Below are 15,120 nucleotides of genomic sequence, written 5' to 3'. Positions count from 1 at the left end.
TTTTTCCCAACTTTCTGAAATTGCTAATGAATCAAAATATCTGTTATTTGCCTGGATGTACTTATAAAATTTGTGCAAATGACATCAGAAGCTGCACGACTTTCCTGGAAGATGTTATGGTTCAAAACAAGTAGAGCAAAACTTTGAAAACATCATGTTTGTAAAATCTTGTTAAGGGTCATCATAAAATATAGTAAAATGTGCTTGACCCTCACTGATGTAATGAAGAAATTCCAAATGAATTTACCTTTCATAATGACAAAAAGATTAGTACTTAAACTTAAATAGGTCTTTTCATGTCTGGATCTCTGAGTGCTTCATGAAGTTGAATAAGTCTCATTATCCCTATTTTACTTATTAGATGACTGAGGCATAGAGAAGCTAAGTGGTATGGCAGAATCAGGAATAAACTCTACATCTCCTACGCCCCATTTCCATGTCCTATCCCAACGGAACCATCCTACACTCAAAGGAAGTGAAGTTAACAAAATTGAAAACTAACCCATGAAAGTAGGGAGTGCCCTTTGGAACTTCAGACAGATAACTTAACTATTTGACCATCTTTCATTTGTTTGATTTTCTTTTTGTTTTGATTGTTTGTTTCATGTTTTTAAATCTCTTTATTCTATGCTAGCACAATCACATTCACCAGGGAACTAACTGGCTGGCTGAAGCAGGGAACCAATGTTTGAGGAAGTAGGAAAGTGGCCTTTTTAGGATAGGATTTAGTATACTTCCAAAAACTGTATTTCATATTTTGAAATCTTTGCAATGTGACTTTCACAAACATCTTCGAGATGGTCAAAAGCATATTCTGTGCCAGTTATTCACCTGCAAGAAACCTGCAAACTCTTGGTATTTACCTGAACAGATGACACCGGCATCTTCATGATGACCACAGTTATGAGAGAGCCATCCTGAATGAGGACAGTCCCATAGACGGTATTCCCATCCTATGCACCTCACATCATCCAGAACAATATTTCCTGAGCCTTGACCGTAATAGGCACTGGTCTTTGCTGCAACACCAGATCCACATCCAAGTTGCCTGCATACAACATCTGCATCATGGAGATCCCAAAAATCATCACAAACTGTTCCCCATGATCCTTGGTAATAAATTTCAACACGACCTTCACATCTGCTAGATGAATTCACCAGTCTCAATTCCAGCCCTAAAATAGATTCAGTAAAATTATTATTAGCATATTAGTCAGTTCTATTTGCTGGTATCTATCACAGCCACTCCTCTCTGGCCAGCAGGGTAGAATGCATAATGCAATAGGCTCCACCATCTCTCTTTACACCAACTGGGCATTAGAAATTAGTTCTGCCAGTGACTCCTGAACCTGGTGCTACAGGTGCTAAAACTGGGTACTATAGGTGCTGTTTATTGGACTGGCAAACATTGGAAAACAAAGCAATCTAAACAACAAATGCTAAAAAGAGACAATTACCAGGTATCATCGAGCCTGAAGGATGAAGGAGAAGGACGGGGTTAGTGATTTTTTTGCTTTGTTTTTGGCATTGTAACGTTTTACCAAAAATATATAGAAAACAGTGTAACTGTAGTTACCTTAGTGCAAAGAGTAATGAATAGGGTAGCCCAGACACAATGGGTTCCTGAAAGCAGCATAGCACCCTCAAATCACTAACTTCTGGGTGAAAGAGAGGAATGCAACATTTGACCTCACTCCTATCCATGCACATTTTGACCAATATGATTCATAGAAAGTTTTCAGTGCAATTGATGCATCTTTTGATCAGAAGCATTTGAAGGTGCAGATCAAGTTACTTCTGTCATGAAAATTATAATAATGATAACACCACCATTAGACTTTTTTATCAATAGATCTCAAAGCAACTTACCAAAAAGGTAAGTATTTATTGTCCTCATTGTATAGATGGGGAAAATGAGAGACCGAGGGGGAATGTAGTAATTTAAAAAAAAAAATTTAGTGAGCAAGAGAAAAGACTGGATGGAGTTCAGTTAGTAAACTCACTGGACCCAGCTTATTTCTCTTATAGTACAGCTCTACTCTGAAAAGTGATTCCACCCTATTCCATGCTTATTGGCTCATCAATTACCATATCAAACGTACTCAAGTACCACCAGGCTGGAGAGCCCCATTTCTGCAAACATGCTTAATTCTGCTGACAGGAATAGTTTCACTGAGGCCATTGGAATTAGTCACATCAGCCAAGTTAAGCACATACATACGTGTCTGCAAGATTGGCGCCTAAGTGCTTACTTTAAAGTATAAATACCTAAATAAACTACTGCAGTACTACTGTATCCCTATTTAGAAGTGATAGCTGCCAAAAGAAAGAAATAGTTGATATGCAAAAAATGTAGTGCCACGAGCCTGAAGACAGCCTGCAAAAAATACAGAGATTTATCACAATCCTGTACTTATTTTCCTATCCAAGGAATCTGGTGCCATTTATATGGGAATTATTTGTGTATTATAATGAGATAATTGAGAGGACTACAACATACAAATAAAGAAGTAATAGAATTATGAATTACCTGAAGGCAGCCATGCTGTAGTAGTAGTAGTGGGAGCTATTAATACAAAAGGAGAACAATACATAAATTGGCAACATTTTTAATAGTGAGAGAGAGACTTTTAGAGTAATGTGCCAAATTCAAGATAACGCCGATAAAATAATAACCAAATTAAAAGCATAACTGAATGGGTGGAGAAGATAGATGGAGAGAGAGAGAGAGAAAGGATGACAATTAGAATGTGGTAGGTAGACAGGTGGATGGGGAAAGATGGCTAGATAGACATTCATGACACTAGAGAATACAAAGCAGGGACCCATCTTGCAAATAGCACATAACTATATTTCTAGCCAATTGCATTATTCACAAAGCTGATAAAAAGCTAGCTGTCTGCATTTCCTCTGATTACTGTAATGGAGACACTTACTTAAAAGAAGAGGAAGGAGAAAATAGAGTTAAGAAATACGATTGTTAACCCTTTGGAATCCAATCCTGTAAACATGCATGTGAATCCCCACCATTGGAGGTTTTTATGAACAGATTACATGAACATCTATCAGGGATGTTCTCGGTATAGGGAAAAAACTAGATGGCTTCTCGAGGTTCCTTTCAGCCCTACATTTCCAAGAATAATTCTTCCCTGCTAATTAGTACTATAAAAGTCAATATAACTATTCAAATGAATGTTCATGTGGATTAATTATTATTGTTTTTATTGTATTGCTGTAGCTCCTAGGAACCCCAGTCAGAGACCAGACTCCTTTGTGCTAGGGGCTGTTTTACATTTTCAATGACATCTCTCAGTATCACGAGAAGACATTTGCTAAAATGTTTCATTTTCTTGCATGTGCCATGTGGCTCCTGAAATAAATATGTCCTAGGAATGTATTTCTTTTGCTAGGAAGAGGGATATTTATAATTAGAGTTGGGCAAAAGATTTTTGGCAAATAGATTATTAGCATTATGAATGACTCTCTGAATTGCCACTATGAATAGGCAAAGTGTAAGAATGACTCTATAGCAGGGATCGGCAACCTTTGGCACGCGGCTCGCCAGGGAAAGCACCCTGGCGGGCCGGGCCGGTTTGTTTACCTGCCGCGTCCGCAGGTTCAGCCGATCGCGGCTCCCACTTGCTGCGGTGCACCGCTCCAGGCCAATGGGGGCTGCGGGAAACGGCGGCCAGCACATCCCTCGGCCCATGCTGCTTCCCGCAGCCCCCATTGGCCTGAAGTGGCGAACCATGGCCAGTGGGAGCTGCGACCGGCTGAACTTGCGGACGTGGCAGGTAAACAAACCAGCCCGGCCTGCCAGGTGCTTACCCTGGCGAGCTGCGTGCCGATCACTGCTCTATAGGCTGGAGTTCAGACGTTCACTTAGGGCATGGGAGACCCAAATTCAAAGTCCCTGCTCCAATGACTATTTAATTATTTATACAAACTAGAACAGCTGGAACAGGAGAGACTGAGAAAACTCTGTATCAGGACATCTCATAGCTCGGTGGCCCGGGCATGCTTCTGAATCATGGGATACTCAAGGCAGAAAGGAAATTGAACCTGGGCCCAGCTCTATTTGTAATAGTCAAAAGCCTACACTAAGAAAAATGTTTTCTGGGGGTAAAATGCTTCTTTATGTGTGTTTGTACAGTACCCAGCACAATGAGGCCCAGGGCTCTGAGCACTGCAGAAATATAGCTACTAAACAATCACAGTCATTTGACCCTACACTCTGAAGGATCAGAGATGCTTACAGCTGCAAGAACTACTCTGTTGTGAAGTCTCATGTAATGTTTCTTATGGAGCTTTCTGTGCCATTTTACTTTGCTAGAGTAACAGTCAGTCTTCAGAAATCTGATCCACGAGTCAGGGCCGGCTCTGGCTTTTTTGCCGCCCCAGGCAAAAAAGCCTCCGGCCGCCCCCTCCCGCGCGGGGGGGGGCGGCCAGCCGGAGCGGGGGGGGCGGCCGGAGCCCCAGTGGGGGCTCCGCTCTCCCCCCGGTGGCTGGGGGGGAGGGCGCCGGAGGGGAGGGCGGCCGCAGCCCTGGGAGGAGGGCGGCGAGCCCCGGCGGGGGCTCGGCTCTCCCCCCCGGTGGCCAGAGCGCCGGGGGCAGGGCGGCGAGAGGGCGGCGAGCCCCGGCTGGGGCTCGGCTCTCCCCCCGGCGGCCGGGGGGAGGGCGGCCAGAGCGCCGGGGGGAGGGCAGCGAGCCCGGCTGTGGCCCCGCTCTCCCCGGCGGCCGGAGCGCCGCGCCGCCCCCCTCCAGGTGCCGCCCCAGGCACCAGCTTGGGTGCCTGGTGCCTAGAGCCGGCCCTGCCACGAGTAGCTCAGGTTTGCGGAAATTATCAGTGTAGTTTAAAATCTTGTGGTCTATTTTTAAACATTGGGGGCCCTCAAACTCTTTAGCATAGATAATGCCCATCAGTTCATTCATTTCTTTCCTACTATTGTCCCTGGCTCTTTTGCTGATATCTATGAGAGCCACTCTCCTCTGGCCCTCAGGATAGAATGCATAGTGCAACAGGCTCTGCCTTCTCTCTTTACACCAGCTTATATCGGCCAATAACTCCTGCAACTGGTACCCCTGTTTGGGAGCAGTAATGCTGTTGTTTATTGGATTGGGAAGCATTAGCAAAGAGAAATAAAGTGAAACAAAAATGTTAAAAAGAGATAATTACCAGTTGTCGTCGACTCTGAAAGATAAAAGAGAAGGACAGAGGTTAGTGATTTTTTTTTTTTTGGCATGGCAATGTTTTACCAAAATAAATAGAAAACGTTGTAGCTGTAATTATCGTAGTGCCAAATTGGGCAGCAAAGACACAGAGGTCCCTGAAAGCTGTACAGCACCCTGAAGCCACTAAAATCTAGGTATTGAGAGGAATGCAATTTTAGGCCTCAATCCTATCAACACACATGTATAAACACAAGTTGGGAAGTAATTCCATTGACTTGAAACCAATGGATTAAATGTGATTAAAGTTAAGCATGTGCTTAGGTGCTCGACTGGATTGGCGCCTATGGAATTGTTCGTCTTCTGAGAGATCCTTAATATTCAGAAATGTCTAAGGATATTAACTATTAGTTCCATAACTTCCATGTGAGGGAATCTAAATAATGCTCAGGTTATTCTCAAATATTAAGTAGGGCTGAGCATTTTTATAGAAGATACAAACAAAAATATACACGTGGGTTTATTCAGATTACTAATCATTTTATTTATTTGATTCTCACTGAAGTCGGGGACATCTAAAAATGGATTTGAGCAAAGTTTAGTGTGAGCAGGCAATGTGTTTATTTCCATACACTGGCTATCCCAGTCCTGAATTCTGTTGAACTAAGAGTCCTGTGATAGAAAATTGCATGGTGCTTTAATGATGTTGACACCACCAAGCATATTTTGACTTGCAATTTATGCTATATTCTAATGAGTTAAGGACAAGCCACCAAGATCAAATTCACATAAATAAGGTAGCAATTTTAACCAATCAGTGATTCATAGAAAGATTTCACTGCAATAGAAGTACCTTTTCATCACAAACATTTGAAGGTACAGGTCAAGTTACTTCTGTCATGAAAATTATAATATGATAATAACACCACCTAGCTCTTCTATAGCACTTTGAATGAATAGATCTCGAAGCACATTACAGCAAAAGTAAGTATTATTATCCCCATTGTAAGGATGGGGAAAATGAGGGACAGAGAGGGAAAATAGTAATTTTTACAAATTTTTGGTGAGCAAGAGAAAAAGCTGAATGCAGTTTAATTAGTAAACTCACTGGCCCCAGCTTATTTCTCTTAGAGTACTGCTCTGCTCTGAAAAGTTGAGAAGTAAACCAGTGCTGGTTTTTATTTTTTTCCTGATTGTCAGTCATGCATGTCCATTCTGGGTTCTGAGTTCTAAACCCTTTTCTTTCTCTCTCTCTCCCTCGTTTTATCACCATCAGTAATAAAGATGCTGCAGAGGAAATTACACCCTCCGTACCAGCTGTGCAATCTAATTGGCTTCTCTGGTGTTGCACAAATACACTTGTAAGGAATTTAGTAAACAAACCTCTTGATGATGAAGGGTTAACAGGACTAAAATGCAGGAAACATTTATTTTTGTCACTAATGTCAGCACATCTGACTGAACAAACAGGCAATAGATGTTTTGAGTTAGGAGTGCCATTGCACAGTCATTTTTCAAAACACAACTACATGTTAAACATGAAGGTGATTTCCTAATACTATTTAACCTTTGCAGAAAAAATCTTAAATCAGCTCCAGCAGAAGTCTCTACTGCAAAGAGTACAGTGTTATATTAATGTATTTGTGACCAAATACACCCCGGTATTCACACCCTACACACCACTGTAATAAGCTTTGTACAATATATGCCTTGTGAGGTATCATCTGAAAACTCATAATTTCCTGGTCAATAATATCATGGTGAAATCTGTGTAGCAACATTATATGTAAAGTTATCTGAAATGTGTTGACCAGATAAGTCTGGGGAAGTGGTAAACCAGTTTTCCGAAGACAAAGGCCAAGCTAATGCCTCTTGCTATGTGTCATCAAAGTTAACTTGAAATCACCTGTCAAGTGACCATTCTGCAGCAGCTAAGGTGGGCAGGAATTGATGGATTTGGATTTTAACAAACAACAACATGGAACCACTTTCACCATGAGACTCCATGCCTCCATCCTCACAGCCGGAAGGAACTTTATGTAAGGGTAACCCTCAGGAAAATGCATTCCAAGGGTGACTGGATTAGAAAAGTGAGGGGCAAAAACACCATCTCTATCTCTCTCACTTGCTCTTTCACCTAAGAGGACTTTGAGGTCAGATCCCGACTTGAGAAATTGGTCAGCTATTTTGCTGGGAACATGTGGTAAGACATTTACCTTGAACCAAATCTAGTTTGTTAAGTTTTAGTTACAAGAAAGACTTTTATCTTTATTTCTCTTATGGCCATTTCTGTCTTTAATGCTTTATACTTGTATTCACTTAAAGCCTCGCTTTGTAGTTAAATAAACTTGTTTTATTCTTTAATCAAAACTAATCCAGTGTTGTGTTTAAATTGAATTGTTTGACAACTCCAATTAAGGTAGCAAACTCTTGTACATTGACTCCTTTCCAGGGCAATGGACCTCTAATATCTGAACTGTCCAGGAGAGGACTGGGCACAGGGGTGAAAGTAACTTAAATTTCTTACCGGTACGGTCATATCGCAACCCCCCTTCCCACCTCCACTCCTACACACTTAACTTCATGGATCCCTTTGCATGACTTAGATACAGTAGCTGTATACTAGTTTTATTCTAAAATAAGGGTGTGAAAAAACACCACCCACCCTCCCCACAACCAATGCAAGTTTCAGTGCGGTAAAGTTCCACGCTCCCAATGCTGGTAGCTATTCCCCTAGCTGAGGTGGTTTTATTACAGTGCTGGGAGAGCTCTCTCCTGGTGCTGGAGCCGCGACTACACAGCCACATTAAAGCACTGCCGCGGCAACACTTTAAAGTCGACTGTGTAGACATACCGTTTTGTGGATGACTTTCAGCTTCTTCATTTGTTGCTGTTCTTTTTGACTGACAATCCCCCATTTCCTCACTTTTACGTTTAAACATATCCTTTCGGGTCTGCTGAATGTGCATCTTCTTAGGCGGCATTTTTTCCCACTTACTTTCAACTGTAAATTGCATGCCTGACACGAGAGACTTGACCAATAAGAAGCAAGTGGTTACTCTGATGGCACTCAAAAGCTAATATTCGGAAGTGAACATCTTCCACCTGACAAGAAGTAACAACTGAAAACTGAAGGGGAGCATTTTGTTTCTAGAGAATGTAAAATATATTTAATTCAAGTGATAAATCTGATTTTTTTTGTCATTACTACAGATAAACCTAGCCTATTTTACCCATTTGTACTGAATGCTTCGGCCACTTTCTTACCAGTACACCATACCGGCCTGTACTGGCTTACTTTCACCTCTGACTGGGCAGTGCAGAAAACATGTTTTTTGGGGAAATCTAGTGCGTTGGGGTCACCCTGGAAGTAGTTATCAAGGCTGCTGGAAGCCGGAGTGTGACTGGAGTGTCGCTGACAGGCTGCTGGAGTCAGAGCTGCTGGAGTAGGGCTGTGGCTATACACAGACACTCAGGGTGTGACCTGCATACTGTCTGGCTGATGTAGCTCAGGTTGGGAGCTACATCAGCAAGGCATTGTGCAGCACCCCAAGTTGCAGGGCAGGTACTAACACAACCCCTCCCTGGTCTGGATTGCACCTCAGAGTGTGATAGTATCTTAACATACTTTTTGTCATAAGCTATTAGTAAAAAAAACAAAGAAATTGCCAATGGCAAGAATTCCACATTTATAAAAGATCCTGCTCTCTGATTCTTAACTAAAATAGTTATAAGAGAAAAGACAGTACCTGAACAAATGACACTGGCATCTTCACTGTGGCCACAGTTATGTATGCCCCACGCTCTGTGTTGACATTGCCAGAGAAAGCGTTCATTTCCTCTGCATTGCACATCATCCAGGAAAATATTTCCTCTGCCTTGACCAAATCGGGCACTTCCTGGTGCAGAAATGGCCCATCCACATCCAAGCTGCCTGCATACAACTTGAGCATCGTTTATGTCCCATAAATCATCACACACTGTCCCCCAGGTTCCATTGGCATAAATTTCGACACGGCCCTCACATCTGTTCTGGCCATTCACCAGTCTGAGAGCAAAAACATCTTTGAAAGACAGAAAACATCTCGATGAGCATTCACAAAGTGTTTCATGTTGGCATGCTTTCATACATGTTACTGGAATCTGATTTTCCTACCACAGAGGATAGCCCTAATTCCCATTACAGTTAATGAAATATACTTGTGTCCTGCAGAGGAAGAACTGGGCTCCTTCTCTCTTGATAATTGAGAAAATACGACGGATTATATCTCTCTATCACAAACTTTATCGTTGACAAAGAAATGCCTGGGAGAAATTAACTCTCCATTCTATGTCTCTCAAACCACAAGAACATTCCAATGGTACTGAGATTTGTTTTCATAAATATAAATTACCTTAAATTGGCCATTTTCATCTCCATCTTTTATGCATTTATTAATAATTCCCAGGTTTCATCTATAAAATACCCATTTCCCTGAATATTTAAAAATGTAAAAGGAAGAAAAGTAAACTCAAAACCAAAAAAGGAGAAAGAAAGAATAAAAACAAGAGAAAAAGAAAACAAGGAAGTCTCTTGAATTGCACCTATGCCTGCTTAATATCTTCAGCAATGTGTTTTGGGCAGAAATGTCCAAAAACTGAAACAGCCCTGATTGTGGTGTATCAGTTGAGGCAACCTTAATTTAGCAGGCCTTCCCTCAGGCAGCCTTAACAGACCATACCAAATATTATGACCTTCTTCATTTTATCCACATAATGAAAGGTTGCATAGGAAAGGCTCTAACATGCATGCAAGAACGTTTCAGTTTTAAATTAGAGATGGGCCCAAGTCACAGTTTTGACTTGGATCCAAATGTTTCCAAAGGTCAAATATATTTGGATACATGGTTTTGGTTCTGTTCCAGTTCTAATTTTAATATTAATACATTTTTTAAATTCTGGACAGATTTTCTTCAGAAAGCCAGAGTCATGGGTAAACACAAAATACAAAAAAACTACCTGTATGAGTAACTTTTTATTCACACCACTAGTTCCATTGACGTCAATGGTATCTACTTGAATGATTCAAATTATTTGTGTGCAGAAGTATTTGTTTCCTTCTTCTGGGCCCAATTCTTAAACTCTTACTCATGTTGTGTAGGAAATTACCCACTAAGAAGGTCCTCTAAAATCATCGGCTCTTTTTTTCAGAGTATGGCAGTAAGGTACTTCTCCATGTGAGTAAGGATAGCAGAACTGGTCTTTACTAGGAATATAGGTGTGTTCTTAATTTGAGTTAATTTGAGATTAAATCCAAATGAAGACAAGGGAGTTGGAAGTTTTCACATGAGTTAGCAGGTCGAGTTATAGACCATGGGGCAGCCTATGATTTAACTCAACCTGCTCACTCGTGTCAAAACATCAAACTAGGATTTTACCTTGGGTTAGCTAACACAGGCTAAGAACACTAGAAAAATGGTGTGAAGACCCAGCCAATAAGACCTGCAAACCAAACCATGACTGAAATTTCTACTCCCAGCAAGATGTCAATAGGAACACCGAGAATTTTTAACCCCCCTTTCTCATATAACTCAAAAATGGTTGCACATATTTTACTCAAAACTTTCCACACAACACAATTGCTTTGAGGATTCAGACCAAAAAGAATTTGTCTGAGAAAATTATGAGCAATTGGAAAACATGGGAGAGGAATGGGAGAGAAAAATCAATTTCCCCTTCACTATTTGCATTAGCTCTAATTAAAACCTTACTAAACAAATATGTCTGAAGAAATTTTCATTTTGTGAACAGGAAGCAAATTTAATATGTTTTAGTAACTATACTTCACACTTGCACCGTGCTTTTCATTTTTAAATATCGGAGTGCTTTATGTACAGGTACAAAGAATTATATACTTATTTAAAAGACGAAGAAGGAGAAAACAGTGTTAGGAAATATGATGTTTACTCCTTTAGTACCCAATCCTGTAAAGATGCATGCATGTGAATCCACATAATTGGAGGCTTTGAAGAACAGATTAGATGAACATGTCTCAAGGGTGGTCTAGGTATACTTAATTTTGCCTTAGCGCAGAGGGTATAGACTAGAGGGACTCTCGAGGTCCCCTCCAGCCCTACACTTCCAAGAATAACGCTCCTCTCCTGAATAGTTCCATTTAAGTCAATATGGCTATTTCAAATGAATATTCATGTGGATTAATCATTATTGGGGTTTTTTTGTATTGCTGTAGCACCTAGGACCCCCATTCTTAGACCAGGACTCCTTTGTGCTAGGGGCTGTTTAATATTTTAAATGACATCTCTCAGTACCATGAGAAGATGTTGGCTAAAATGTCTGATTTTCTTTCGTGTGTCAGTTGGCTGCTGCAAGAAATTCATCCTAGAAATATATTTCTTTTGTTAAGAAGAGGCCTATTCTAATTAGAGATGGGCAAAAGATTTCTGGAAAATAGTTTATTGTCAATTTATTATTTTGCTAGAATAACAATCAGCCTTCAAAAATCTGATCCAAGAGTCGTGCAGCTTTGTAGAAACTGTGAGAGTACTTTAAAATCTTGTAATCTATTTTTAATCAGGAGGGGGCCCTCAAAATCCTCAACGTACATAATGCCCATCAATTCAGTCATTTCTTTCTTTCACTTGTCCCTGACCCTTTTGCTGGTACCTCTCACAGCCACTCCCCTTTGACCAGCGGGGTAGAATGCATAGTGCAGGAGGCTTTAACATCTCTCTTTACACCAGCTGTGTGGTACAACTTAGTTGTGAACTGACTCCTGAACCTGGTACCCCAGGAGTAGTAATGCTTATTGGATTGGCAAACATTGGAAAAGAGAAAGAGAAGGACAGGGTTAGTGATTTTTTTGTTTTTGGCATCGTAATATTTTACCAAAAATATATAGAAAACAGTGTAATTGTAATTAACTTAGTGCCAAAGAGCAACGAGTAGGGTAGCAAAGACACAATGGGTTCCTGAAAGCAGTATAGCACACTTAAATCATTAACTTCTGGGTGAAGGAGAGGGGTAGAACCTTTGACCTCACTCCAATCCATGCACGTTTTGACCAATATGATTCATAGAAAGTTTTCACTGCAATTGATGCATCTTTTGATCACAAGCATTTGAAGGTGCAGGTCAAGTTACTTCTGTCACGAAAATTATAATAAAACACCACCAAGCTCTTCGATAGCCTTTTTCATCAATAGCTCTCAAAGCAAGTTACCAAAAAGGTAAGTATTATTATCCTCAGTGTATAGATGGGGAAAATGAGAGACAGAGAGGGAAAGTAGTAATTTAAAAAAAAAAAAATTGGTGAGCAAGAGAAAAAGCTGGATGGAGTTCAGTTAGTAAGTTCACTGGCCTCACAGCTTATTTCTCTTATAGTACAGCTTTGCTCTGAAAAGTGATTCCACCCTGTTCCATGTTTATTGTCTCATCAATTCCCATATCAAATGTACTCCAGTACCACCAGGCTGTAGATCCCCGTTTCTGCAAACATATGCACACATGCTTAATTCTGCTGACAGGAATAGTTTCACTGAGGCCATTGGGACCAGTCACGTCAGCCAAGTTAAGCAATACATATGTGTTTGCAGGATTGGGGCCTAAGTGCTTACTTTAAAGTATAAATACCTAAAAAAAGTATTACTGTACTACTGTATCCCTATTTAGAAGTGCTAGCTGCCAAATGAAAGAAAAAGTTGATATTCAAAAAAATGTATTGCCGTCAGCCTGAAGACAGCCTGCAAAAAATACAGAGGTTTATCACCATGCCGTACTTATTTTCCTATCCAAGGAATCTGGTGCCATTTATATGGGAATTATTTGTGTATTATAATGAGATAATTGAGAAGAATACAACATAGAAATAAATAAGTAAAAGAATTATGAATTACCTGAAGGCCACCATGTTGGAGTAGTAGTAGGAGCTATTAATACAAAAGGAGAACAATACATAAATCGGCAACATCTTTAATAGTGAGAGAGAGACTTTTAGAGTAATGTGCCAAATTCAAGATGACGCCAATAAAATCATAACCAAATTAACAGCATAACTGAATGGGTGGAGAAGATAGATGGAGAGAGAGAGGATGAAAATTAGAACGTGGTAGGTAGATAGGTGGATGGAGAGAGATGGCTGTCTGGCTAATCATGACACTAGAGAATACAAAGCAGGGACGCATCTTGAGAATAACACATAACTATATTTCTAGCCAATTGTATAATTCACAAAGCTGATAAAAAGCTAGCTGTCTGCATTTCCTCTGATTACTGTAATGAAGACACTTACTTAAAAGTAGAGGAAGGAGAAAACAGAGTTAAGAAATATGAATGTTAACCCTTTGGGATCCAATCCTGTAAACATGCATGCATGTGAATCCCCACCATTGGAGGTTTTTAAGAACGGATGTTCTTGGTATACTTAATCCTGGTCTTAGCACAGAGGGAAAAAACTAGATGGCTTCTCAAGGTCCCTTCCAGCCTTACATTTCTAAGAATAATTCTCCTTTGCTAACTAGTCCTATATAAGTCAATATGACTATTCTAATGAATATTCATGTGGATTAATTATTATTGTTTTTATTTGTATTGCTGTAGCACCTAGGAGCCCCAGTCAGAGACCAGACTCCTTTGTGCTAGGGGCTGTTTTTCATTTTCAATGACATCTCTCAGTATCACTAGAAGACATTTGCTAAAATGTTTGATTTTCTTGCATGTGCCATGTGGCTCCTGAAATAAATATGTCCTAGGAATGTATTTCTTGTGTTAGGAAAAGGGATATTTATAATTAGAGTTGGGCAAAAGATTTTTGGCAAATAGATTTTTAGCATTACGAATGACTCTCTGAATTGCCACTATGAATGACAATGAATTCATTGGGAGAGGGGCAAAGTTTAAGAATGACTCTATAGGCTGGTGGTTAGGATGTTCACTTAGGGCAATGGCTCTCAACCTTTCCAGATGACTGTAGCCCTTTCTGGAGTCTGATTTGTCTTGCTTACCGCCAAATTACACCTCCCTTAAAAACTACTTGCTTACAAAAAATGAGACATTAAAATAGAAAAGTGTCACAGCACGCTAGTACTGAAAAATTGCTTACTTTCTCATGTCATTATAAAATAAATCAATTGGAATATAAATATTGTACTTACATTTCAGTGTATAGTATTATAAAGTAGTATAAACAAGTCATTGTCTATATAAAATTTTAGTTTGCATTAACTTTGCTAGTGCTTTTTATGTTGCCTGTTGTAAAACTAGGCAAATATCTAGATGAGCTGATGTACCCCCTGGAAGACCTCTGCATACCCGCAAGGGTACTTTTGTTCCTCTTTTAGAACCACTGACTTAGGGTATGGGAGACCCAAATTCAAAGTCCCTACTCCAATGACAATTTCATTATTTATACAAAGTAGAACAGATGGGACAGGAGAGACTGAGAAAACTCTGTATCTGGACATCTCATAGCTCGGTGGTCCGTGAATACTCTAAAATATGGGAGACCCAAGTTCAAATCCCTTTTCCATATCAGGCAGAAGGGAAATTGAATCTGGGCTCATGTCTATGTGTAATAGTCAAAAACCTACACCAAGGAAAAGGTTTTCAGGGGGTAAAATGTTTCTTTATGTGTGTTTGTACAGTACCCAGCACAATGAGGCCCAGGGCTATGAGCGCTGTGGTAATATAGCTACTAAACAATCATAGTCGTTTGACCCTATAGTCTGAAGGATGAGAGACGCTTACAGCTGCAAGAATTACTCTGTTGTGAAGTCTCATGTAATGTTTCTTATGGAGCTTGCTGTGCCATTTTATTTTGCTAGAGTAACAGTCAGCCTTCAGAAATCTGATCTACAACCTTGCAGAAATTATCAGTGTATTTTAAGAATCTTGTCATCTATTTTTTAATCAGTATGGGGCCCTCAAACTCTTCAGCATAGATAATGCCCATTGAGT

General features: G+C 40.2%; 1 protein-coding gene across 1 annotated transcript in view; it reads right to left on the bottom strand.

Moving 5' to 3' along the window:
* Nucleotides 1–15,120, bottom strand: part of DMBT1 (deleted in malignant brain tumors 1) — a 56,327-nt gene that overhangs the window by 17,362 nt on the left and 23,845 nt on the right. Inside the window, exons 9-11 of the mRNA XM_029911369.1 lie at nt 8,919–9,233; nt 4,984–4,995; nt 864–1,175 (exon numbers count right to left, since the gene is read on the bottom strand). Of these exons, the coding sequence (XP_029767229.1) occupies nt 864–1,175; nt 4,984–4,995; nt 8,919–9,233 (639 nt within the window). The remainder of the gene's footprint in view (nt 1–863; nt 1,176–4,983; nt 4,996–8,918; nt 9,234–15,120) is intronic.

This window comes from Terrapene carolina, unplaced genomic scaffold (genome assembly GCF_002925995.2).
Source record: "Terrapene carolina triunguis isolate 2854851 unplaced genomic scaffold, T_m_triunguis-2.0 Scaffold95, whole genome shotgun sequence".
Taxonomy (NCBI): domain Eukaryota; kingdom Metazoa; phylum Chordata; order Testudines; family Emydidae; genus Terrapene; species Terrapene triunguis.
Note: the sequence above shows the minus strand (reverse complement) of the source record. Positions and strands in the feature narration are given on the sequence as shown.